This window comes from Ursus maritimus, unplaced genomic scaffold (assembly GCF_017311325.1).
Source record: "Ursus maritimus isolate PB19 unplaced genomic scaffold, ASM1731132v1 scaffold_19, whole genome shotgun sequence".
Classification (NCBI taxonomy): domain Eukaryota; kingdom Metazoa; phylum Chordata; class Mammalia; order Carnivora; family Ursidae; genus Ursus; species Ursus maritimus.
The window spans coordinates 49,177,978-49,202,243 of record NW_024424341.1 but is presented as its reverse complement, the minus strand read 5'-3'; the positions used below and the strand labels follow the sequence as shown (position 1 = coordinate 49,202,243).

Sequence of the window (24,266 nt, the reverse complement as noted above, 5' to 3'; positions counted from 1 at the left end):
CAGCAGGTCACGCTGTCCCTTCTCTGAGCCTCAGTTTCTTCCCTTGAAGAGTGGGCCCTGCATCCCTGGCTGCTGAGCTCCATGATCGCTGGCACAACCAGCCAGGCCCCGGCTGGGAAAGCCCTGCATGACTCACGGGTCTGGCATAGAGTGGGCCTGGCCTGGCCTCTTGCTTCCCTTGCCTCTGCAGCTTCTCTCCCACTGCCCTCACCACCTCCACCCTGGCGACCCCCCCACACCCCCACTGTGCCCCTGTGCCCCTGCCCCAGGGAACGCGGGGTGCCACTTAACACAGCAGTCGAGCGCTCAGTCTTTTGGCTAAGCTGTTACCCCACCAGGAATGGCTATTTCCTTCCTCACTGAGCAGACCCATTGAGCACCTACTCTGTGCTAGATTGGCCCTGTTCTAGCTCCGGGGATACAGCAACGAACAAGAACAGCTGCCTTCGCTGGCAGGAGACGGGCAACAAACAAGAAAACGAACAGACAAGACAATCCCGTCTTGATTATACCAACAAGATAAAATGGGGAGTTAACTTGTAGCAGTGCAGCTTCTGTGGATATGATGGAGGCCTCACTGAGCTGAGACCTTAATAATGAGAAGGAGCTGGGGGAAGAGCATCTAGAAGGAGGAAAAGGCTAGTGCGAAAGCTCCGAGGTAGGAAGGAGCTTGGCATTCAGGAAACAGTGAAGAGGCTAGTGTGGATGGCTTGCAGAGATGCCAAGGGTCCATCCTTCCCAGCCCCCCCACTGGGCAGGCCAGGCCCCTGCTGAGGACAGGGTTTGGCTTCCCTCCTGCATATGATGGGAAGCTGGGGGAGCAGGGGAGTGGGGAGTGACGTGATCTGATTTACGGTTTGGAAGCATTGCTCTGGCTGCGGCAAGCAGCGTGGATTGGAGGGGCTCAGGAGAAAGGAGGGGGAGAGCCAGAAGGAGGTGACTGCAGTGGTCCAGGCGGGAGCCGAGGCACTTGGATGAATGCTTCGAGCTCCAGGCGCCCAGCCCTGCGTCTGTCTACTCCGCCTCCCAGAGGAAGAAGCTTCCTTGACCACCACCCACCCAGCCTTCCCCCTCCCTCTGCCCTTCTGTCTGCCTGTCTGTGGGCAGCTGGAGTCCCCAGCATTGCCCCACCCAGAGCCTGGCCTGCAGGAGGCTTCCAGGAAAGTACAGCAAATGAAGCCCAGAGCCCCGCCTGGGAGTCGCATACACAGTGACACGCATGCTCTTCCTATGTGTCCCCATAGACAGGCACACACACTCATTTTCATCTTGGGGCAAGGGCTTGAGGCCAGCATGGGAGATCTGGGGGCAGGAGGCGCCCTAGAGCCTGCGAATTGAATCGTGGGAAAGCCTCCCCCAGCAGGGTGCGTGGGCGATGGTGGCCACAGGGTAATAAAAACCTTATGGAGACCCTGCAGTCTCCCTGGTCCTGAGGAGTGGCCAGGAGGAGGAGTAGGGAGCAGGGCCAAGCCCCAAGAACCCCCTGGTTCCCGGACAGAGGTTGTATCCCCAGGATCCCTTGAAGAGTCGGCTCCATCCTCTTCTGGCCATCTGAGCTTTTGGCCATGGTGGAAGGAAAGGGCAGGGCGGAAGTGAGCTCTGGAAAGTGGGAAGAGGGGGGTATGCGGGGAGACCCAAGGCGGGATCCAGGCTTTGGAACGTTGGAGGTTTCCGGCCACAGAGGCAGGGCCTCAGGGGAGCCAAGAGAGGCGGAGAGAGACACACACAGAGGAGCAGAGACCAACGGACGAACAGACCGGTGGACAGAGACAAAAGCCTGGAGGAAAGGGACCAGGAAGAAGCTGGGAGAGGCAGGAACCGGGGGCTAGTGATTTGCACGCACTCCAGTCCCCAGAGACATCCCTCTGCAGCCTGGGGTGCTGCAGAGCCCAGCCTGATGCAGGCAGCCTGGCTGCTTGGGGCCCTGGTGGTCCCTCAGCTCCTGGGCTTCAGCCATGGGGCTCGAGGAGCAGACAGGGAGTGGGAGGGGGTCTGGGGAGGTGCCCAAGAGGAGGAGCGGGAGAGGGAGGCCCTGATGCTAAAGGTGAGTTGCTTAGGACTCTGATGGGGAACTGTGGGTGTGGGAGGGAGGGTATTCCAGGGTTAGGGAAATGGGCAAGGGTGAGTGATGGGACAGGCTCAAAGGGCAGGGATGATGGATTCAGACAAGGAACTCAGGGGCAGAACTCACTGCTGTAAAGGGGCGGCCGGAGCGTCTGGAGCGTCAGAATGCAGCTGGGCTGGCCCTAACCATCCGTCTCCTGCCTCAGCATTTGCAGGAGGCCCTGGGGCTGCCCGCTGGGAGGGGGGACGAAAACCCTGAGGGAACCCCTGAAGACAAAGAGACCTGGTGGACCGAGGAAGACGGTCAGGGGGAGGAAGAGGAGGAAACAACGGTAACCCCCTCCTCTAGCCCTAGCCCCTCTCCCACCCCTGAGGACACCGTCACTTATATCCGTGAGTAATCATTAACTCCGCCCGGCCCCCAGGTCTCCGCGGTCATTTTCTCAAAAATGAACCGTCCTTTCACTGCCTGGGACCTTTCAATGGCCCACCGCCCAGCCGATAACCCCCACATCCCTGGGAGCTCCGGGTGCCTGGTCTTGCCTCCCAAGAGCCCGGGGCCACCGGCTCCTACCTTTCAGAAATACCGAGTGCCGCCCACCCCAACTCTGCCCCCAGAAGCCCTAGGTCCCTCCAGGCCCTTTAGTCCCCCAGCTCCGATCCCCGGGTCCCGTCCAGCGTGCTCCCTGTCTGCCCGCAGTGGGCCGCCTGGCCGGCCTGGACGCAGGCCTGCACCAGCTGCATGTCCGTCTGCACGCGTTGGACACCCGCGTGGTCGAGTTGACTCGGGGGCTGCGGCAGCTGCGGGAGGCAGCAAGCGACACCCGCGACGCCGTGCAAGCCCTGCAGGAGGCGCAGAGCCGCGCGGAGCGCGAGCATGGCCGCTTAGAGGGTGAGTCCGCGCCGCGCCGGGCAGGGAAAGTGGGACGATCGGGGTCAAGAGGAGGACTGGGGGGAGGAGGGCCCAGAAACATCTGAAGAGACGTGAGGAGCCAGGGTGTTAGGGACGAGCGAGTTCCTAAAGATGTGCAGGGTGCTGGCTTATGGGGACTTAGAGTAGCGTGGAGGGTGAATGCGGAGAGCTGGCGCGCGGAGGGACAGGCCCGCTCCCTACCACGCTGTGGAGCGTACCCGACTCGGGCCGCGCCACTCCCCCTACGGTCCCTTTCCAGCAGTCTGGCCCCACCCCAGCGGTCCTAACTCTCCGCCTCCCTGCTCCCCGTGGCTCTGACCCCGCCTCCTCCCGACCCCGCCTCCTCCCCGCCCCCGGAGCCCCTGACCCCGCCCCTCCCCGCCCGCAGGCTGTCTGAAGGGGCTGCGCCTGGGCCACAAATGCTTCCTGCTATCGCGCGACTTCGAGGCGCAGGCGGCGGCGCAGGCGCGGTGCGTGGCACGGGGCGGGAGCCTGGCACAGCCTGCGGACCGCCAGCAGATGGAGGCGCTCACTCGTTATTTGCGCGCGGCGCTCGCTCCCTACAACTGGCCAGTGTGGCTGGGCGTGCACGACCGGCGCTCCGAGGGACTGTACCTCTTCGAGAACGGCCAGCGCGTGTCCTTCTTCGCCTGGCACCGCGCGCCCCGTCCAGAGCCTGGAGCCGGTCCTAGCCCCGCGCCGCACCCGCTCAGCCCCAACCAGCCCAACGGCGGCACGCTCGAGAACTGCGTGGCACAGGCCTCGGATGACGGCTCCTGGTGGGACCACGACTGCGAACGCCGCCTCTACTACGTCTGCGAGTACCCCTTCTAGCGGGGCCGGTCCTCGCGTCTCCAGTCCATCCCACCACTCGCCGTTTGGCTGGGCCGTTCACCCTGCGAGAACGCCCTTCTCTCCCTCTCTCCCTGCCCACGGATGGAAGCGTGTTCCCCCTGGCTGGGCGATCCCAGGGGGCCTTCTGCGCAGCCGAGAGCTCTTACTCGCCCGTGTCTTTCTTGGAAGCGGCGGGCATCCGGCTAAGTTCCGCGCCAATAAAGCCTTGTGGAATCTGACTTGAGCGGGCGGTGGAGGCACTTTTGGTCTTTATCTCGTCGCCGGGCAAGCCTGAGGGCAAGACCCTGGCCTTTGGGTGCCTATCCCGTTCCGCTTTTACATGTATAATTTGAGCCCTAGAATCAGAATGATGGAGAACACATGTACAAATGTACACGCATCATCTGCTCCTGCACACAGATGCCCGGAGTACACGCGTGCACAGGCTGCTGACGTCTCCACCCCCATCGTGTCCCACTCACGGCCTTTGGGACACAGGGCCTGTCAATCATTGTCCAGGCCTTGGCCTTGGTCCTGGTCAAAGAGATCTGGGAAATACAAAGGAGCTAAAGGTTCTGACAAGTCCTGCAGAAAAGAGCCCATTTAATTTTGTTTAATTGGTGTATCTCAAACTCGTTCCACCAGATAGTTCCTTTCCATCATGTAATGTCAGGCCCTGCCCCGGTCCCTTCCCCTACCCTCAAGGGCCTGTGTTGAGAAACAAACTTAATCTATATTGCGTGGAAACGGGCTCCCTCCCAGTGTTTCCTTCTCTATTCCCTGCCTGCGAGGCCATAAGCCAGTTCCTTCCCCTCTGTCAGCCTCAGTTTCCTCACCTGAACATGGGAACAACCATCCCACCTTGTATTAGCTCTTGGGAAGTTCAGGTGAGCCCAGGAAAGTGACATTTCAAAAATGGTTGAACGTAAGTCACGTGCTACCTTTCTTTCTTCACCTTTTTCATACCTTTGTTCCCTGAGTCAGAACACTCCGGAGTGGGCCAGCCTGGGCCTCGGCGTCGAGGACAACACGCTTTGAGGGAGGAGCTCTTGTTTTGGAATTACCCAGTGTCTTCCCCCCAATACTGGCAACATGGGCCTGACCCTGACAATCATCATAGAGCCCAGGAACTGGAGTGTGACCCCGTCTGTCCTTATTTCCCTGCGTCTTCATCACCATGGTACCACCAGCCTAAAATGTCACCACTGGATCCACCAGTGAGGGGAATGAGCCATCCGTATCATCTCCACCCCTGTCATTTCTCAGCCCCACAGCCCCTATAGGAGTAACAGAATGGGGAATGGTGGGGAGGTGGGGTGGGGGGGCTCTGGTCAGGAAGGCTTCAATCAGGGGACTGAAGACCTTGCTCAAAATTCTTCCCCCTCTGAACTTGTTTCCTGGGGTCAGGAGAGGCAGCAGGATGTCTTCTAGGCGACCAGAGGGCACATTAGGCAGACATGGTTGGGTATCTGGTACTGCCTGGAAGGGGCCCACCATTACAGACCCGACATTCTGGAAAGTGAGTGGGTGAATGTGGAGCAGTTCAGTGGTGGTTACCTGCCTGGACTCTAATCCTATCTTGGCCACTTACCTACGAGGCACATAAAATGAGATATAACCCCTGTGCCTCAGTGTCCCCATCTGCACATCATGGGTAAGAATACCTTCTAGAAGAGTAGAAGAGTGCTGGACACAGAGGGGTCCTTGCAACACCAGATCTGACTCTCACGTGGCAATTTTAACCTCACCCTCACCTCTCTATGTTCTGTCCAGACACTGTCTTTGCATACGAATAGCTTCTTTCAAGAACTGGCCAAGTGTGTCACCCTGAACAACCTGCTTCCCCCTTCCCCCAGCAGGGTATGGTGCCCCCCGTGATGTTCCAGAACTGCTGAGTTCTCTTCTGACCTAAGTAAGCCCTGATCAGCCAGACCGGGGAGCTCGCTGGGCAGGGCTGGGTATGACCAACTCCGAGCCCCCAGCATCCCTGGGCACAGGGGAGCTCTTTGTAGAAAGGAAGATGCCTGCACGATGCCATGTTTGGGACCTTGAGATGAGCTTGATCTCTGCTTCTCTTCCTCCCTGGCCTCCCCCAGTCAGGAGCCTTCCCTGGGCGCCCACAGAGTAGGGGGCTTTCCTCATCACACCGTCCATTACTCTAGGTGCCACTGTTGGGTCACTGTCATATTAAGCCCAGGGGCATAGACTTATGAGCACACAGAGAGGCGGGGCGGGGGGGGGGGGTGGGGGGAGTGGAGGGCATTTTGCAAGGACTGTTTAAGCATCATCAGCTCCCCTGTACGCTGCATTCTGGACTGATTCCTGACTCCGTTTTGTTCATAGGGGCCCTGCCCCCCTCACCTCTGAGAAGCCCTCCCAGGCCTGCCAAAGACCAGCGTTTGCCAATGCCCCCGCCCTGACTCTCTGCGGAGCACCTGCGGTTTGAGAGCTCGGAGTCGCGGACCAGAGGTCTCAGCAGCTGCCTGGGATCGATGCATGAAGAGATTCCAAGGCGGTGGTGGAGGAGGAAGGGCCCAATGCCTGAGATGACCCAGCGGAGGAAGAACCCGGCCGGCATCGGTTTGCCAAGACTACAAGTCCCAGGACTCCGAGCGGCAGGCCCTCTACCTTCTTCTCGGAACCACGTTTCCCAGCAGCCATTGGGAACCTCACGCAAGTCCTCTCGAAAGTCCCGCCCCCTCTTCCCACATGAGGCTCGCTTACAGTTTCCCAGAAAGCATGACAGGTAGGAATTTGGCTGTCTCCAATCAAAGCTCACCCCCCCCAATCTCCCACTGGCGGGCCTCGCCCTAAGGTGCTTTGGGAAATGTAGTTCCGTCACGAGTCAACGGGAAGAAAAACCCGAAGTCGAAGTATAACATTCATTTAGGATTAGACTGTATGTAACTAGTGCTCAGACCTTTCCAAGAGTTTTTAAAAACGGATGAATTTCCACGGATAATTGTAAATTAATAATAAGCGTCTTTCATAAGTGCATAGAAAATAAGAGAATGCATAGAAAATGGTAAGAATTTTTCCCCCAAAATTTGAGTATCTTGAATATGTACTGAATTACAACATAAAATACAATATAAAAATTCTTCCTTGGCTTCGAAAAAAATTACTAAATACTGGTCCAAACGAATTTAGTTTTTTCAAAAACACACACACCTTTTTGTTTGGAAATAACCTCAAGCTTACAGATAACCTGCCCAAATACAAGTAGTATCTACCCAGATTTATCTATTGTTAACAGTTTACCCTATTGCTTTGGCTTTATCATTATTTATCCACCCGTCCATCCATCCATCCCTCCATCACCCACCCATCCATCCTAACCCAATGACCAGCAACAAATTAAAATCAGGTTTACTGACCAATTGCAGGGGAGGAGACCACATCCCAAAAGAGAAGCTGTGATGAACTTACAGGATTTGGGGGAAGAGAAGAATTTGGTGAAATTTAAGTGAAACTGTGGTTCGGTAGCTTTAGAGCAAAGCAGGGGTGTGTATAAATGAGTCAACAGTTACGGACTGCAAAGTGGACTCAGGATCCTGTTTCCTTGGAAACTACAAAGTGAGGATAAACGTGGCATGCTATGCCCAGAAAGTCTATATAAAGCTCTGCGTCAGGGCTGGAAATCGAGGCTTCTCGTCAGTGTCAAAGTGACGTAGATCTTCCGGGAAGAGTGGGCTAAGTTTCATTCTTACGGATATACTTTGAAACAACAAAGTTTCGAAAAGCCTCTGATTTTAGAGAACAAACTCTCTCAGTGAGTAAGACAGCAGTAGTTGCTCACATAGGAGCCGGTTAGGACCCTTCACAGCTGCTGCGTGTCCCTGGGGGAAATGCTTCCCGTTCACTCTGCAGCGGCCTCGTGGCGTGTGTGGGTAGATGGGCAGATTTTGAGAGTCCGGGCTACTTTTCGTTTCTCAGTACATGCGTATGTTTTCTGAAGCATGTGTTAGTTACACACATCATCGCCCTTTACCCCTGAATACTTCAGTGTGTATTTCCTAAGAAGAGAGATGCTCTCTTACTCACCCACAGTAATCAACCTCCATAAATGCAACATTTACTTAATACTTTTTATCTAATCTCCTAGTGGTATCTCCGTTTCATCGACTGACCCAAATGCTCCCTCTCGAAGCACTTTCCCCTCCCAGTTCAGGCAGGAACTCGTCTGGGCTCAGGTGTTGCATTTTGTAGTCATGGCTCCTTGAATGTGGAACATTTCCATATTTATGATGTTGACATTTTGGAAGAACAACCCCCACTTTTTTTTTTTTTTAACAGAAGTTCCTCACTTGAGTTTGCCTGATGTTTTTTCCTCATGATGATTCGATTCAGGTTATTCTCCACCAGAATATACGAGGTGAGGTGTGTCCCTCCTTAGGGCCAGTTGAGGGAAGCATGCAGAGGATAGAATGAGTTCTTTTGTTTTAGGTCGTGGAGATATATATATATATATATAATTTTTATTTTATTTTTTTAAAGATTTTATTTATTTGAGAGAGAGAGAGCACAAGCAAGGGAAACAGCAGGCAGAGGGAGAAGCAGGCTTCCTGCTGAGCAAGGAGCCTGATGTGGGACTCGATCCTAGGACCCCGGGATCATGACCTGAGCCCAAGGCAGACGCTTAACCAACTAAGCCACCCAGGTGTCCATTAGGTCGTGCTTCTGTCCTCAGTGGTTCACTTTGAACATGACCCCCTCCTGGCTTCCACAGGCTTTTCCATGCCAGCCCCACGTTCTTTATTCATTCATTCGAACAACCTCTCCTCTGCTTCAGCCCCAAGCTACCACCTCCTCCCAAAATGCCAGCCTCTGTCATTCCAGCAGCAAGTTGCTTTTTTTCCAAAGCACAGGTGGTTGTGTGAGCCAGGCCAGATGGCAGTGTGAGCTTGGGTTTTGCAAATTCCTGCAGGAGGCAAGTAACCTTCCTTTCTCAGTCTATTTCCACCTACTCCAAACGCAACTGGACTTCGGGTTCCGACCCTGAGCCGTGACAGCTCCTGGCAGCCTTCCGGGCAGGAAGCCAGAGCTGGGGTGGATTTGGACGACAGAGGTGGCAGGAAGTGGAACGCCAGCTCTGCCTTTGAAATGATCTTTTGGGCAATTCTGTAATAGTGGGTACATGGAAAGTAATATATGTGTACGGACCCAGGGAGAAGAAGACCGCCTATTAATTCACCACTCGATATAATACTAGGATGTTATTATTTACTACTCTGTCCTTTGCTGTCCCTCATGCCCACCTGTAACCATTATCCCGAATCAAGTTTATGCTTGATTCCATGATTACTTTAGCACATATGTATGTGTCCCTAAGCAACATATGATTTCGTTTTGCTTGCTTTTGAGCTTTATAAAAGTAACGATATCTGCATTAGTATTCTAGGGCCGCCGTAACAAAGGACCAAAGACAGGGTACCATTTTTTTTTTTTAAGATTTTATGTATTTATTTGACAGAGAGAGAGAGACAGCAAGAGAGGGAACACAAGCAGGGGGAGTGGGAAAGGGAGAAGCAGGCTTCCCGCTGAGCAGGGAGCCCGATGCGGGGCTCCATCCCAGGACCCTGGGATCACGCCCTGAGCTGAAGGCAGACGCTTAACAACTGAGCCACCCAGGCGCCGCTAAAGACAGGGTACCTTAAACAACAGAAATTTTATTTCTCACCGTTCTGGAAGCTAGAAGTTGAAGATGCAAGTGTCAGCAGGTTGGTTCCTTTCGAGGCTTCTCTCCTTGGCTTGCAGATGGCTGCCTTTTCTGTGTGTCCTCACCCAGTCATTGTCCATGCTTAAGCATTCCTGGGGTCTCTCTGTGTGTCCAAAGGTCCTCTTAAAAGGACACCAATCAGCCTGGATTAGGACCCACTCCAAGGGCTTCATTTTAAAGACCTTATTCAAAATACAGTCACATTCTAAGGTGCTGGGGTCAGGACTTCGACCTATGAATCCGTGGAGAGGGGCAAAATCCAGCCCATGACCATATCTTACTATACGTAGCTACAGACGTAGCTAGCTGGGGGTTTTTTTCTTTAAGATATTATTTTTTTTAAGTAATCTCATCGCTCAGAGTGGGGTTCACACTTACAACCCCTAGATCAAGAGTTGAACGTTCCGGGGCGCCTGGGTGGCTCAGTCGTTAAGCGTCTGCCTTCGGCTCAGGGCGTGATCCTGGCGTTATAGGATTGAGCCCCACATCAGGCTCCTCCGCTATGAGCCTGCTTCTTCCTCTCCCACTCCCCCTGCTTGTGTTCCCTCTCTCGCTGGCTCTCCCTCTCTCTGTCAAATAAATAAATAAAATATTAAAAAAAAAAAAAGACTTGAACGTTCCACCGACTGAGCCAGCCAGGCACCCCAAGGTTTTTGTTTTTGTTTTAAATAAGTGTCTTTCTTCCCTTTTTTTTTCCTTTTAAGAGCAGTTTTCAGTTGACAACAAAGTCGAGAGGAAGGGGGCACCTGGCTGGCTCAGGCAGTGAGGCGTCCTGGGATCAAGCTTCGTGCTCAGCGGGGAGTCTACTTCTCCCTCTCCCTCTGTGATCTCTCTTGCTCTCTCTCAAATACATAAATAAAATATTTTTTAAAAGGTTGAGAGTAAGGCACAGAGATTTCCCATGTACCCCCACCCCCACACAGGCATAGCCTCCCCCGTCATCCACGTGGGTAGAATGGGTACATTTTCAAGCTCATCGATTGATGAACTTACCCATCATCACCCCTCAAAGTTTACCTGAAGGCTCAATCTTAGTGGTGTGCATTCAGCGGGTTTGGACAAATGTATCATGACACGTCTCCACCATTATGGTATCATATAGTCACTTAAGAAATCCTTCCCTGGGCCGCCTGGGTGGCGCAGTCGTTAAGCGTCTGCCTTCGGCTCAGGGCGGGATCCCGGCGTTCTGGGATCGAGCCCCACATCAGGCTCCTCGGCTATGAGCCTGCTTCTTCCTCTCCCACTCCCCCTGCTTGTGTTCCCTCTCTCGCTGGCTGTCTCTCTCTGTCAAATACATGAATATTTGGAAAAAAAAAAAAAGAAAGAAATCCTTCCCTGCCCCCAGGGGTGAAGGATATTCTCTTGCATTCTTAAAGTTTTCCCTTCCACACGAAAGTCTTCAACTCACAAGTTGATCTTTGTGAGGTGTGATGTAGAAATCCAATTTTGCTTTTTCCCCTAAGGATAACCGATGATTTCAATAGCATTTGTTAAATAGTTATCTTTTCCCGATTCTCTGTGGTCCCTGCCCCATCGTATTTTAGTATTTGTGGGTCTTTTATGGGACTCTGTTCTGCACACTGATTCACTGATTCATTCGTTTAAGGCTGCATCAAGTCCATCGTGTCTCAGTAACCGTTGCTTCGTATAACATTTCATGGAACAAATCGTTACAACTTTGTATAAATCCACCCAGCAATTAGAAAAAGAAGTAACGCTCCTTAACTCATTTTATGAGGTCACTACAATGTAAGTTCAAGAAAAAAATAGTCAAGGACAGGGGCACCCGGCGGGTGTAATTGGTGGAGCGTGCAACTCTTTTTTTTTTTTATTTTTTATTTTTTTTTATGTGACAGAGAGACAGCCAGCGAGAGAGGGAGCACAAGCAGGGGGAGTGGGAGAGGAAGAAGCAGGCTCCCAGCCCAGGAGCCCGATGTGGGACTCGATCCCAGAACGCCGGGATCACGCCCCCAGCCGAAGGCAGACGCTTAATGACTGCGCTACCCAGGCGCCCCGAGCGTGCAACTCTTGATCTCGGGGTTGTGTGTCTGAGTCCCACGCTGGGCGTAGAGATGACTTAAAAAAATAAAATCTGAAAAAATAGTCAAGAACAGCGTAAACAGGGAAAACCACAGTCCTATTTCTCTCATGAATCAAAAAATCCTAAATAAAATACTACCTCCTGATTTCATCAATTCATTCATGCTCCGCATTCACAGGTTAATGGAGGAAAACCAGATGACATCTCCACAGGTGGAGAAAAAGCAGTTGATAAAAACTTGATCCAACAAATAGTTTTTTCTATGATGAGCAAACAATCTGATGCAAACAGTGGGAAAATAAGCAATAAAGCAAATCCACAGAAACAAGAGCAAAAGAAGTGACCAAAAAAGGGGGGGGGCAGAAGTCAATGGAATGAAAGCGGGGGAGAAAAGTCTAACAAAACAAGAAGTTATCTTGATTTTTGAAAAAGTCACTAAGATCGATTGACTTTTGGCAAAACCGAATAAGAAAAAAAGAGAGAGGGCGCCTGGGTGGCACAGCGGTTAAGCATCTGCCTTCAGCTCAGGGCGTGATCCCGGCGTCCTGGGATCGAGCCCCACATCAGGCTCCTCTGCTATGAGCCTGCTTCTTCCTCTCCCACTCCCCCTGCTTGTGTTCCCTCTCTCGCTGGCTGTCTCTATCTCTGTCGAATAAATAAATAAAATCTTAAAAAAAAAAAAAGAAAAAAAGAGAGAGAACTCTTGGTGTCAGGGTCACGAGTTTGAGTCCCGTGGTGGGTGTAGAGTTTACTTTTTAAAAAAATGAATAAACTTTAAAAAAAAAGTAATTTGATAGTACTATGACCAACTACGGGCCAACATTTAAAAACGTAGATGAAATGGTTACATTACTAGAACAATATAAAATGCCAAAAATTATCCAAAAATCAAGAAGTTGAGTAAACTAGTAAGTACTGAAATATACAAAGTTATAGTCAAAGATTACCATTCTCTCTCTCTCAAAAAAACCCTAGGGGCACAGATGGTCTTCTAGGTGACTGATATCAAATATTCAAGAAATGCTTAATTTTTGTCTTATACACATTATTCCGGAAAATAGAAATCATGTAGAATCTGTCTAGTTCATTTTTGGAAGCCAATGCGATGCTGATTCCAAAACCAGATAAGGAACATGCATAAGAAAAGAAAATCGTAGGTCCATTTCATTTGTGAATGTGGGTGCAAAAATCCTACATCGCATAATAGCCGGCTAAATCCAACATTGTATCATGATGCATCACAATCAGGTAGGATTTATCACTAATTAGTAAGGGTCGTTCAAAATTTTAAAAAAATTCTTTCAGTGTAATTCACTAACAGACCAAGGAAAAAGATGTAATGATTACAATCAACATGGAGAAATAACTTGATAAGGTTTTATATCTATTTACGATTGAAAATTAAAACACGTAGTAAACTAGGGGGGGAAAGGATATTTTCTTAACTTTATAAAGCTTCCAGCAAACACCATAAGAATTTTGGATGTCTTCCTTCCAAAAGCAAGAATGACATTAGAATATCCTCATCATGGCTATTGCTTAACGCAGTACTGTGTATAAATCCTGATTAATGGTTTATTTAAAAAGCTGTAGGAACAAGTAAGAGATATCAGCAAGGTCCTGAGTTACAAGATTAACCTACAGGGGTGCCTGGCGGGCTTAGTCGGTGGAGCGTGAGACTCTTGAACTCTGAGTTGTGAGTTTGAGCCCCATGTTGGGTTTAGAGATTACTTAAAAAAAATAGAAAATCTTTAAAAAGTCGAACAAAAAAACCCAAGATTAACCTACAAAAATCAATTTCATTTCTCTACACCAACAACAGACACACATGAAATGTAATTAAAATACCATTCACCATCCCTTTGAAATATCTAGAAATCATCTAGGAACTCATACATAAAAAAAAAAAATTAAGATTCTGGGGAGAAGACTTTAAATTCTAATAAAGGACCCAAAGATGATTGGAATAAAAGTGAAGACACTCTATGCTCTTGGTTGAGTGATTAAACATTATACAGACGTTAATATTTCACAAATAAGTCATAGATGTGATACAGTTGTACTTGGATTACTTTAAAGTTTTTTTTTAAAGATTTTATTTATTTATTTGAGAGAGAGAGCAAGAGAGTAAGAGAGCACAAACAGGGGAAAGGAAGAAGCAGGCTCCCCACTGAGCAGGGAGCCTGACGTGGGACTCGATCCCAGGACCCCAGGATCATGACCTGAGCCGAAGGCAGACGCTTAACCAACTGAGCCACCCAGGCACCCCTATTTTAAGGTTTTATTGAGATTCACATACCATACAATTCATAAAACTTAAGTGGACAATTCAATGGTGCTTCGTACATTCAGATACGAGCAGCCATGACCACGGTCAATGTCAGAGCATTTTAACCATCACAGACAAACAAACACCAAACCTGTACCTTTTAGCAATTATCTTCTTACCTCTCCATCCACTCCCAGTCCCAAGAAACCAAGAATCTATTTGCTGACCTCCCAGATTTTCCCGTTATGGATTTCAGATGAATGGAATCACATAAACGTGAGGTCTTTTGTGACTCCTTCTTTCCCTTAGTGTGAGGGTCTCCAGTTCCATCCGGGTTGTGCAGCAAATTATCACCTCAGTCCTTCTTACGGCTGAATAACATTTCCTTGTATGGTTATGTTGCGTTTTATCATTCTTCGGTTGATGGGGACATGGCGACTGTTTCCACCTCTAATGCCGTTCTAAATATTCAGGTACAAGTTTTTGTGTGGTTGTATGTTTTCATGTCTCTTGGATATCTATCTAGGAGGGGGAATGGCTGGATCCCACGGTAACTCTGTGTTTGACTTTTTTTTTTTTTTTAAGATTTTATTTATTCGACAGGATAGACACAGCCAGCGAGAGAGGGAACACAAGCAGGGGGAGTGGGAGAGGGAGAAGCAGGCTCATAGCGGAGGAGCCTGATGTGGGGCCCGATCCCATAACGCCAGGATCACGCCCTGAGCTGAAGGCAGATGCTTAACCGCTGTGCCACCCAGGCACCCCTCTGTGTTTGACTTTTTTGAAGTGCCCGCCTGTTTCCCACAGTGGCTGTGCCATTCTATGCTCCCACCAGCAGTGTGTGAGGCTTCCAATTTCGCCTCATCCTTGCCAACACTTGCTGTTATCTGGCTTTTTAATTTGAACAATCCTCGTGGATGCGAAGTGCTATCCCCTTGGGATTCTGATTTGCATTTCTCTGATGACTAATGATGCCAATATTTTCATGGGCTTTTGGTCATTTGTGTATCTCCTTTGGGAAACGTCTATTCAGATCTCTTGCTCATTTAAAGATTGGGTTATTTGTATATTTCTGTTATTGAGTTGTAAGAGTTCTTGACACTGTTAATTTTTTTGGGGGGGTTGTTGTTGTGGGGTTTACCATATACATTCTAATTGACCGGAATCAGGTTCCTATTTATACTAGCTTAATTCCAGTGAGATAGAGAATTGCTAGTCCTACATAGCTCTAATCTCTTTTCTCGCTTTCTGTGGTATTACTGTCATACATATTAATATTACAAACCCAACAATAATTATTACTACTTTACCATCCATCCATGGTTATTTCCTTAGCTTTCCTCCACCACTTCCTTTGTGTTGATATTGGCAAATATATTACATCTCTATATGTTATAGGCCAATGATACATTATATGCACATTATTTCATACAACTGATTTTATTTATTTTATTTTTATTTTTTTTAAAGATTTCATACAACTGATTTTAAAATCAGTTAAGAGAATAATGGAGAAAAACTATGCATTAAGTCTGTCTTTTAAAATTACATAATTACCAGGGCACCTGGCTGGCTCAGTTGATGCAGCGTGTGACTCTGGATCTCAGGGTCAGGAGTTCGAGCCTCACACTGGGCGTCGAGATTGCTAAAAATAAAATCTTTAGAAAATAAAACAAAATAAAATGACATCATTACCTTAACTAGTTTTCCCTCTGGATTTGCATTACTATCTGGAATTTGCCTTCCTCCTGAAGAACTTCCTTTAGTATTTCTTGTAAGGCAGGTCTGCTAGCAGCAAATTCTCTCTGTTTTTGTTTATCTAGAAATAAACTTCGCTTTTGAAAAATAGCTTTGCTAGGTTTAAGATTCTTGGTTGCCACTGTTATTCTTTGAGCCCTTTGAGGGGTGCCTGGCTGGCCTCCCTCAAAGTGGGGAGAGCACGTGACTCTTGATCTCGGGGTTGTGATTTCGAGCCCACGTTGGATGCAGAGATCACTTAAAAAAAATCTTGGGGCGCCTGGGTGGCTCAGTCAGTTAAGTGGAGAACTCTCAGTTTCGGCTGAGGTCATGATCTCAGGATCCTGGGATCGAGCCCGGCATTGGGCTCCAAGCTCAGCATAGAGTCTGCTAAAGTTTCTCTCTCCCTCTTCCTCTGTACCCCACCCCCCAAGTCTGGCTCATGTGCGTGCGCGCACTCTCTCTCTCTTTTTTTTTTTTTTTAAAGATTTTATTTATTTATTTGACAGAGATAGAGACAGCCAGCTAGAGAGGGAACACAAGCAGGGGGAGTGGGAGAGGAAGAAGCAGGCTCATAGCGGAGGAGCCTGATGTGGGGCTTGATCCCACAACACCGGGATCACGCCCTGAGCCGAAGGCAGACACTTAACCGCTGTGCCACCCAGGCGCCCCGCGCGCACTCTCTCTTAAATAAAGAAATAAATCTTTAAAAAAATAAAATAAAATCTTTAAACAACAAAAAGATAGGTTTTTCTCCTTTTCTTTATTCTTCTTAGGGGACTGGCAGGGCCAGAGGGCGTGTGACGTGTTGCGTTGCTAGAGGGTGCCATGGGGCACCCAGTGGGGCATTTCACATGCTTCACCAGGGCGACAATGACGTCACTGTCTTCCACCTTCCCCTCCCCCCCCAAGGAGAACTGAGGGATCCCCATGAAGTTTTAAATTTGTATTGATTTTCTGATGAATGCGGTTAAGTAGTCTTTCAGGAGACTCTGGTGTTGGAGTTGGCTTGAGGATTCTCCTCAGGGCGGTTGGTAAGGTGGGTTTGAGACCCAGAGGGAGCATGGCATGGCCAAGGGAAGGAGTCAGCATTTCCTTGGGCAGCCTCCATGAGAGAGGATTTTAGGGACTGAAAATCTCTCTTTAATAACATTTCTTTGAGAACCTTCCTTCATCAGATAAGGGCAGTTCACAGGCACGGATGGTGTCCTATGCACCAGGTCCTGTCCGGAGCTTTATAAACATATGGACACCCAAAATCGGCATCTCGACCCCACCAGAGTGGTATTAGATTATTACTATTCTACAGATGAGGAAGGTCCGAGAGGTAAAGTCACTTACCAATGGTCACACAGCGAGTAAGTGGTAGTCAGGACTTGAAAAGACTGACCCCACTAACCCATTCAGTCATGATTATTGAGAGCCGGTGGGCCGAATGGCGTGGTTCTAGGCTCTAGAGAGAGGTGAACAACACCAGGATCCCTACTTTGGACAGGGTCATTCAAGGGAGAAGGGCCTACATTGGAGGGGGAGGGGCTAACATCCAAAGGGAGGAGCTGACACCCCAGTGGTAGGGGCTGACATTCTGGGGGAGGGGTTGACATTCCAGGGGGAGGGACTGAAATCCCAGGAGGAGGGGTTGATATTCTGGGGGAGGGGTCAACAGACCAGAGGAAAAGGTGACATTATGGTAGGAGTTAACATCCCAGGGGGAGGGGCTGACATCCTGGGACAGGAGCCAATGTTCCAGGGAGAGGGGCTGACATCTCAGGGGGCGGGACTGATACACTAGGGGTAGGGGCTGACATTCTGGGGGAGGAGCTTATGTCCCAAGGGGAGGGGTCCACATCCCCTAGCCTGCAGAGCCTACAGCCTCTTCCTAACAATACTCTGTCCCCTCAGGTATTGACTGAACCCACGGTACAGATCTCTGCCATCCTCTGGGATCCCTGACCAGAACAGGGCCTCTGTCCTCCCGGAGCTCGCCGCCTAGGGAAGACAGTCCTGAACAGAAAGATCCAGCAGAAAGATATTTACCTCCCAGACAGGAGGGAGGCAATTACTCGCTCTTAATCACTACCTCTGTTTCTCTCAGCAAGGAGAGAGGGGAGGCGGCGCCCCCAATCTGGCCTGGTTTGAGATGTTCCCGGCCGTGGGAGACAGACAGACTGTCATCAAATGTCGGAAAATAGCTGTCATGAGACTCCTCACCCCCTGACATCTGACACCTTTCCCTTCCCCGCGCCTGAAGCCCTCCTTCCGCGGGTGCTGCGAAGTCTAGGTTCTGTTTCTGTTGACTGAGCACCGAATGCTTCCTAATCCTCACGCATCCCTGCTGGGGCAGAAACTGAATTGCTCGGGGTCCCAGACAAGATCAGGAGGTCAGGGTCTGGGTTCAAACTCAGCACGGTGGCGGGAGTCCAGAGCCCACGCCCTTCCCAATACATACGACCAGCTGTGCTATGGGTGTCCTGGTTCCCATTCTTGTCCCTGTGGAATCAAATGAAGAGGGGGGCAAGGTGACAGCCTTATTGCTTTGTCTGTTTCATTCGCTTCTGTGTCCCTTGCTCCTCAGATGCGGACTGTCATGAACGATGTGCTGTCCCATCCTCTGGGTCTCGCACTGACCCAGACCTGGGCTTACGCAGTGTAATGATTCATTTCTTTGAAAATGGGGACCTCCTACGTGCCCCCTCCTGTGGTGTGTGATGCTGGGGACCCCAGAGGAGTCAGACCAGGACCCTGATCTCAAAGAAGCTGCAGGCTGGCCACAGAGATGGATATAGTCAGTGAGTTATCAAGTTGGTTCCAGCTGTGACAGAGCAGGGACCAGGTGTAAGGGGTTGGGGGGGGGGTGTTGAGAGATGGAGTTGAGGGCTTTGATGGGCCCTGGTGGAAAGCCAGACTGAGGGGCACTGGGGAGCCATGGGAGGTGTGTGAGCAGGAGAGGGGTAGAGTCAACACTGAATGTAGAGAAGTCCCTCTGGAGTCCCCTGGGGGATGGAGAGAGGCCAGGAGAAGGTCGATGTGGGGGTCCTGGGGGAGAGGAGAAGGCCTGAGTGGGGCCCAGGCCATAGAAATGGAGAAGACAGTGAAGGGAGGGAAAGGCTAGTAGTGGGCTCTAATTCAGGACACCCTCCCTAGACCATCTTGGGTCCAGACTCCCCTCTTCGTGCTGCCTGCCCCCAACTCCCTACCCCTGCCTTCCAGAGACAGACTTATTGACCTTCAAACTGTGTGCCTTTCAAGAGCGCCTCCATTTGCTGGTCTATAAATTGGGTGTATTTGTTTCTAATGGCTGCTGGAATCAATACCTATAAACTTAGGGGCTTAAAACCACATGAATTTATCCTGCAGTTCTGGGGGTCCTAAATGGGGGTCACTGGGCTCAGGAGGAGAGTCCATTTCGTTTCCTTCTCTAGCTTCTAGAGGTCGCCCTGTTTTGTGGTTCGTGGGCCTTCGTCCATCTTCAAAGCCAGCAGGGACCCATGTTCCGTCTCTCGGCCCCTCACTCTTCTGCCTCCTTCTCCTCCTGACTACCGTGGGCCCACCTGGATAATCCGGGATCCTCTCCCCGTTTTGACAAACAGCCTTAATTCCATCTGTGACCTCACTACCCTTTGCCATGGAATGGAACATATGTCCGGTCCCGGGGGTTACGGCGTGGACATCTTTGGGGCCAGCGATCTGGGGGGCTGGCCCTTCTAATGGGATGCCCGCAGGGGCACGGCCCCACCGCTGTCCAGCCCCACACTCAATCAGCTGGTTCTGGCTTAAGGGGTGCCGCTGGGGGTGCTGAGCACCTTTCACAGCCTGGTGAGAGCCAGGCTGCAGCTGGCGAGACTGACAGGGAGGCCCCAGCTCCCTGGGGGGTGGGGGGCATGTTGTTTTCCTGCTGGTTCCCCTTCCACCTGCTGCTTCTGCTGCTGCTGGGGCTGGGGGGGCCGGGGGGGGGCCCAGGCTGGACATGGTGGAGGTGTGGGTGCTGCTCAGACCGCAGGAGCTCGCCCAGGGTGGGGGAGGGGGCAGTCAAGGCTGCTCCAACCACTTGCATTACACTCTGGGTCCAGGCCTTCAGGCTGCGGCTGTGCCGGACCCTCCGGTCCTGCCCCGGGAGAGAGTCTGCGAAGGACATGGGTGAGACATCCAGCCATCCTGGGAGGACCTGAAGGGAAATTCCTGGGGGTTGAAGACAGTATGGGGGAGGTCCTCTCTCCTCCATCTCTGGAGAATAGGAGGCGGGAGATTCGGCAAGAGATGGATAGGAGAACAGAGAGGCAGAGAGAGAGTGGTGGAGAGAGAGGGACAAAGATGCAGAGGGAGGGACAGGGATGGGGTAGGGGAGAGACACAGAAGACCCTGAGAGAGGGATAGAGACCCTGGGGGGGGCGGGGACGCAGAGACCCTGAGAGATGGGGTGAAATGCAAAAAGAGGTGGGAGGGGGAAGGGACGCGTGCAGGTGCAAACGTGTTGGGACTGCATAGACGCGGGTGGCAGATGGCAGCCAAGGCAGGGAGGGGAGGTGAGAGGCAGGTCAGGCTGCCAGGAGGGATCAAGTGGGAGAGGAGACAGAAAAAGATACGGAGACAAAGACCCAGTGAGAGACAGGAACACGAAGAGCTCTAGTCAAAGACTGAAATAGCACCGGCCTCAGCTTGAAGGACAGCGCTCTCCCGGGAGACAGACGGACAGGGAGACAGATGCCACGGAGAGAGGGCTGTGGGCCTGCACGGAAAGGCAGGACTGTGGACATGGCGGAGGAATTCGGAACGAGAGCGACCGACCGTCCCGATTATCCCGGGATCGAGTGCTTCCTGGGATCCGGGGCTCTGGGGGCTCAAACCGGAGAGTCCGATGCAGCCCAGGACGCCTTGGTCCCCTAGGTGGAACCGGGGCAGCCCTGGGCCACCGGCTTTTCTGGCTCAGCAGGGCGTTGGTGATCATTCAGGCCCGCCTCCTCTTTCTGCCCTGGGCAATGCGCCTCCCCCCACCCTTCCAGTGCCCCTGCTCCGGGGCCGAAACTACTTTGTCTGTTTTCTTCGGTTTTCAAACTCCCCAATGTTTCTAAACTAAAGGTTAAATTTTGTTCTACGTTCTGAGTCTTTTGATGTGTCCACGGAGCTGCCTCAGAAATGAATGCACTAAGCTCCAAGGGGTGGGGGGGAATCCATCTCTTCTTGTCTTCGGAAAACACATTACAGAGATGGCTCTGACCCTGGCTGCACATTAGAATCTCCGGGGGAGCTTTTAAAATCCAATCGATGTCCAGGCCCCATCCCCAGGCATTGTGGTTTAAGTGGTCCAGGGTGGAGTTGGGCTCTGGGAATTTCAAAAGCTCCCCAGGGATCCCCACGGGGCAGCGGGCTGAGCCCCATCCCTCCGAAGTGCCTGCGGTTGTGGAAATGCAACCTTAATAGCTCCCAGGGGACCCAGAACCCCAGCACTAAGTGGTTGAAAATGCGGGGGCGGGGGAAGGGGACATGCAAAGACCGACTTCTTTGTCTATATTTGGTTGTTCTATAAGCATTAACAGCCAAAACCCAGGCTGGGGGGCCCTTAGGAGTCAGATCCTATTCTGTGCACTCCACTCTCAAGCTCCCGGTCACAGCCAGGAAGGATGGGAGGGGAAAGCAGGCAGCCAGACTCGAGCAGGAGGGTTTTAGGAAGCTTCTAAAGGAAGCTGTCACAGAACGGAGGTGGGAAAGGGCACTCCAGGCAGGGAGCACAGCACGTATAAGCAAAGACCCTGGGGAGCAACATTTTTTTACTATCTCTGAGTTATATGTGGTTAATAATATTTTGGGGGGGCGGGGAGAGAAGCTGTGCGTCGGATGTAGGTGAGACGGGGAAAAAAGAAAGGAAAAGAAAAGGAAAAAGACTAGAGGAGGTCAGGTCGTACACAGCCTCCAAGGCCAGGCTGAGGAGCTGGGACTCTTGGGGGGGCGGGGGACACGACCTGGGGGCCACGGGAAGGCTGCGAGCAGGGGCAGAGTCCGCTCTGGTTGTGGGAGGACCTGTGAGAGCTGGAGGAGAGAGCCCGGAAGCAAGGCAAAGGTCCAGGAAGAGAGAGAAACCCTGGGAGGGGCAGGAAGGTCTCCGAATTCTGGTTTTCGGAAGCCGGGTTCCCTCCCAGAGCCGGGCGGACTCACTTCTGGCTGGGAAAATGGTCCAACACCGCCCCCGTGTGGTTGCTCATAGTATTGCAACCAGGACCTCCCGTCTGTAAAACTAGCCTCTTGAATCAGGACGCTTTTGAGAATTCAAGAGGACGCTGTTACCAAGGATGTTGCAACAACTGGCCCAAAGCGTCTGCAATCCGCGAGGCAAAATCGTAGTGAGGCTATAAATCCGTTCCTAATCAAAATTTGCTAGGCCTTCCCTGAGAAACCCAGGATGTTCGGTCACCCTACTCAGGAGTTGCCTTTTCAGATGTTGAGTCGAAATGAAGTGGTTCGTCAGATGAGAAGGTGACTGAAGCTCACTCAAAGGCTGGGGTGTCACCCAGGGCATCCCATCTACTGGGGATGAGGGTAGCGAGTGGGGAGGAGGAAGTTAGTGAGGTAATAGACTGTCTGTCTGAAGGTCTAGACACTTCCATAGGAAAGGGCATTGACAGTGGGTACTGAAGGTTGAATAGGAGTTTTCTAAGAAAAGAGAAAGATGTGTTGGTAGAATATAACAAAGAAGATGATAACTACAGACTTTTTGTGGCTGACAAATTCCATTCGTGTCTTTGATCTCAAGTTTTTCTGGCTGTGGCCACCTGGGCCCCCTAGACAAAGATTTTCACCTTTGTCTGAGAAGAAAACCAGGGTTCAGAGAGAAGGACTATATCTGAAGTACACAGCAGTCCGTGTTGATACCAGGTGAATCAGCCCTGCTCTGTCTCCCCTCTGTGCTTTTTTAATTTTTAAAGATTTTATTTGTCTGAGAGAGAGAGAGAGCATGAGCAGAGGGGAAGGGCAGAGGGAGAGGGAGAAGCAGACTCCCCGCTGAGCAGGCAAGTCATTGCGGTTCTCCATCCCAGGACCTTGGGATCATGACCTGAGCCCAAAGGCAGATGCTTAACCAACTGAGCCACCCAGGCGCCCCTCCCCTCTGTGCCTTTGCACCCAGAGTTCAAATGTCCTCTTCTTCTCTAATTGTTCCTGAAAGACTCCTACTCAACCCTCAAAACCCAACTCAGACTTTGGGCTCCCTGTCTCAAACCAGAGACTCCAGGCCTCTAGCCCCTCCTCCCTCAGACCCAGGAGACTGGACTCCTGGCCCCTCCTCCCTCCGTCTCAGAGCCGGGTCCCTCAGACAGAGCGGTGGGGGGCGGGGGAGGGGGGGTCTGTGCCACAGCCAGGAGGGAACAGTATATGCTGATTCAGTCCATTTATTTGGTCTCAGGGGCCTGAGTCATGATCGAGGGCAGAATGCTCTTGGATGAGGCGTCCTGGGTCTTCTCATTGCTGAGCCTAAGGGAGGAAGACACAGAGATACACAGAGGCATGGGAGAGGAGGAGAGCCTAAGTGGATAAAATAGGGGCCAAAGAGACAGAGATTCAGCCCACCACCCCTACCCTCTTCCCACTCACCTTGTTGAAGAAGTAGATGGAGGCCAGGATGGTGAATACAGCCATGGCCAGGGTTACATTCTGGGGGAGCAGTCAGAGGTCAGGGTCCACTCCCTCCCTCCCCTTTCTCCCGACCTCCCTCCCCCTGCCAGACCCCTCCTTACTTCCTGAAAGTTCATGGCCATGGCCTTGAGCTCAGTGCTTGCTTGCTTGACCTCCCTCTTCCTTTCCTGGACTCTGAGCCAGAGAGGACAGACCAGCCACTATAACCTAAGAGGGGTTGCCTAGGAGACCAGAATGGTGGCCGTGGTGACGAGAGAAAGGCATTCTGGGTAGAGGGGACATGGGACAGGTGCTTGAGGTAGAGGGGGACTTGTTTGCAGAATGTTACATGGAGTACCGGCACTTGGGACTGGGACATTTGAAATTGGAGAATCCAGATCTCCAACGCTACACTGAGGCTTTTTTTCCCCCCACCCCACCCCAGGGTGCTGGGGAGCCAGGGGAGGCTGTGAACAGGGGAGGCACCGAATCAGCTCGGAGCGTTAGTGTCTTGGAGCAGGGAGGAGGCTGGAAGCCAGGAGGTGGCCCCGGGCAAAATTTCTTCCCGCAGTGTCGGCCAGACACCAGGTGAGAGCATTAGAGCTGGACTGGGCGTTTCCATGAGTCTTGTCACCAGTGCTGGGGGTGGGGGCGGGGGCAGCTTCCCCACCTGTGGACCACAGGCACAGGGACAGCGCCAGAGACTCCCGCCGCCGCCCCCTCTCCCGGTCACGGTCACGGTCCCTGACTTGCACTCCACCAGCCTTCCCGCGAACATTCTATGCAGCCAACTCTTTCTGTCCATTAAGCCTTCAGAACTAACTTCCCGGTTACCAGAAACACAGAGGCTAAAGAACAAGGACAGTCGAAGGTCATTACCCACGGGTTCCATCTTTGCCAACTCGCCTCCTCGCTAAATTCTCTGTAATCCCAAAGTGCATGCCCGTTGCCCTCTCGCGGTCACTCGTGGACATGCGCAGACCGGCTAACAGTTTGAGTTGCTGGAGGCGCGCGGGTTCCCCGCTGAGGTTCCGAAGAGGCTCCGCCCTGCTCTTTGAACTCATTAATCCTCAAAGCAGCTCCCCGA

General features: G+C 51.6%; 1 protein-coding gene across 1 annotated transcript; it reads left to right on the top strand.

Annotated features, from left to right (window-relative positions):
• Positions 1–1,655: 1,655 nt before the first annotated feature.
• On the top strand, positions 1,656–4,050 carry CLEC11A (C-type lectin domain containing 11A). The gene is made up of 4 exons (XM_040632977.1): positions 1,656–2,044; positions 2,271–2,457; positions 2,765–2,956; positions 3,366–4,050. The coding sequence occupies exons 1-4, from the start codon at positions 1,898–1,900 to the stop codon at positions 3,809–3,811; spliced, it is 972 nt and encodes a 323-aa protein (XP_040488911.1). The 5' UTR covers positions 1,656–1,897; the 3' UTR covers positions 3,812–4,050.
• The last annotated feature ends 20,216 nt before the right edge of the window (positions 4,051–24,266 follow it).

Bases quoted from the DNA above. Each gene is read 5' to 3' on its own strand.
- CLEC11A (XM_040632977.1), top strand. From the start codon at position 1,898: ATGCAGGCAGCCTGGCTGCTTGGGGCCCTGGTGGTCCCTCAGCTCCTG. The intron at 2,045-2,270 runs GTGAGTTGCTTA...CTCCTGCCTCAG, and splicing joins GGGAGGCCCTGATGCTAAAG to CATTTGCAGGAGGCCCTGGG. The intron at 2,957-3,365 runs GTGAGTCCGCGC...CCCCGCCCGCAG, and splicing joins CGAGCATGGCCGCTTAGAGG to GCTGTCTGAAGGGGCTGCGC.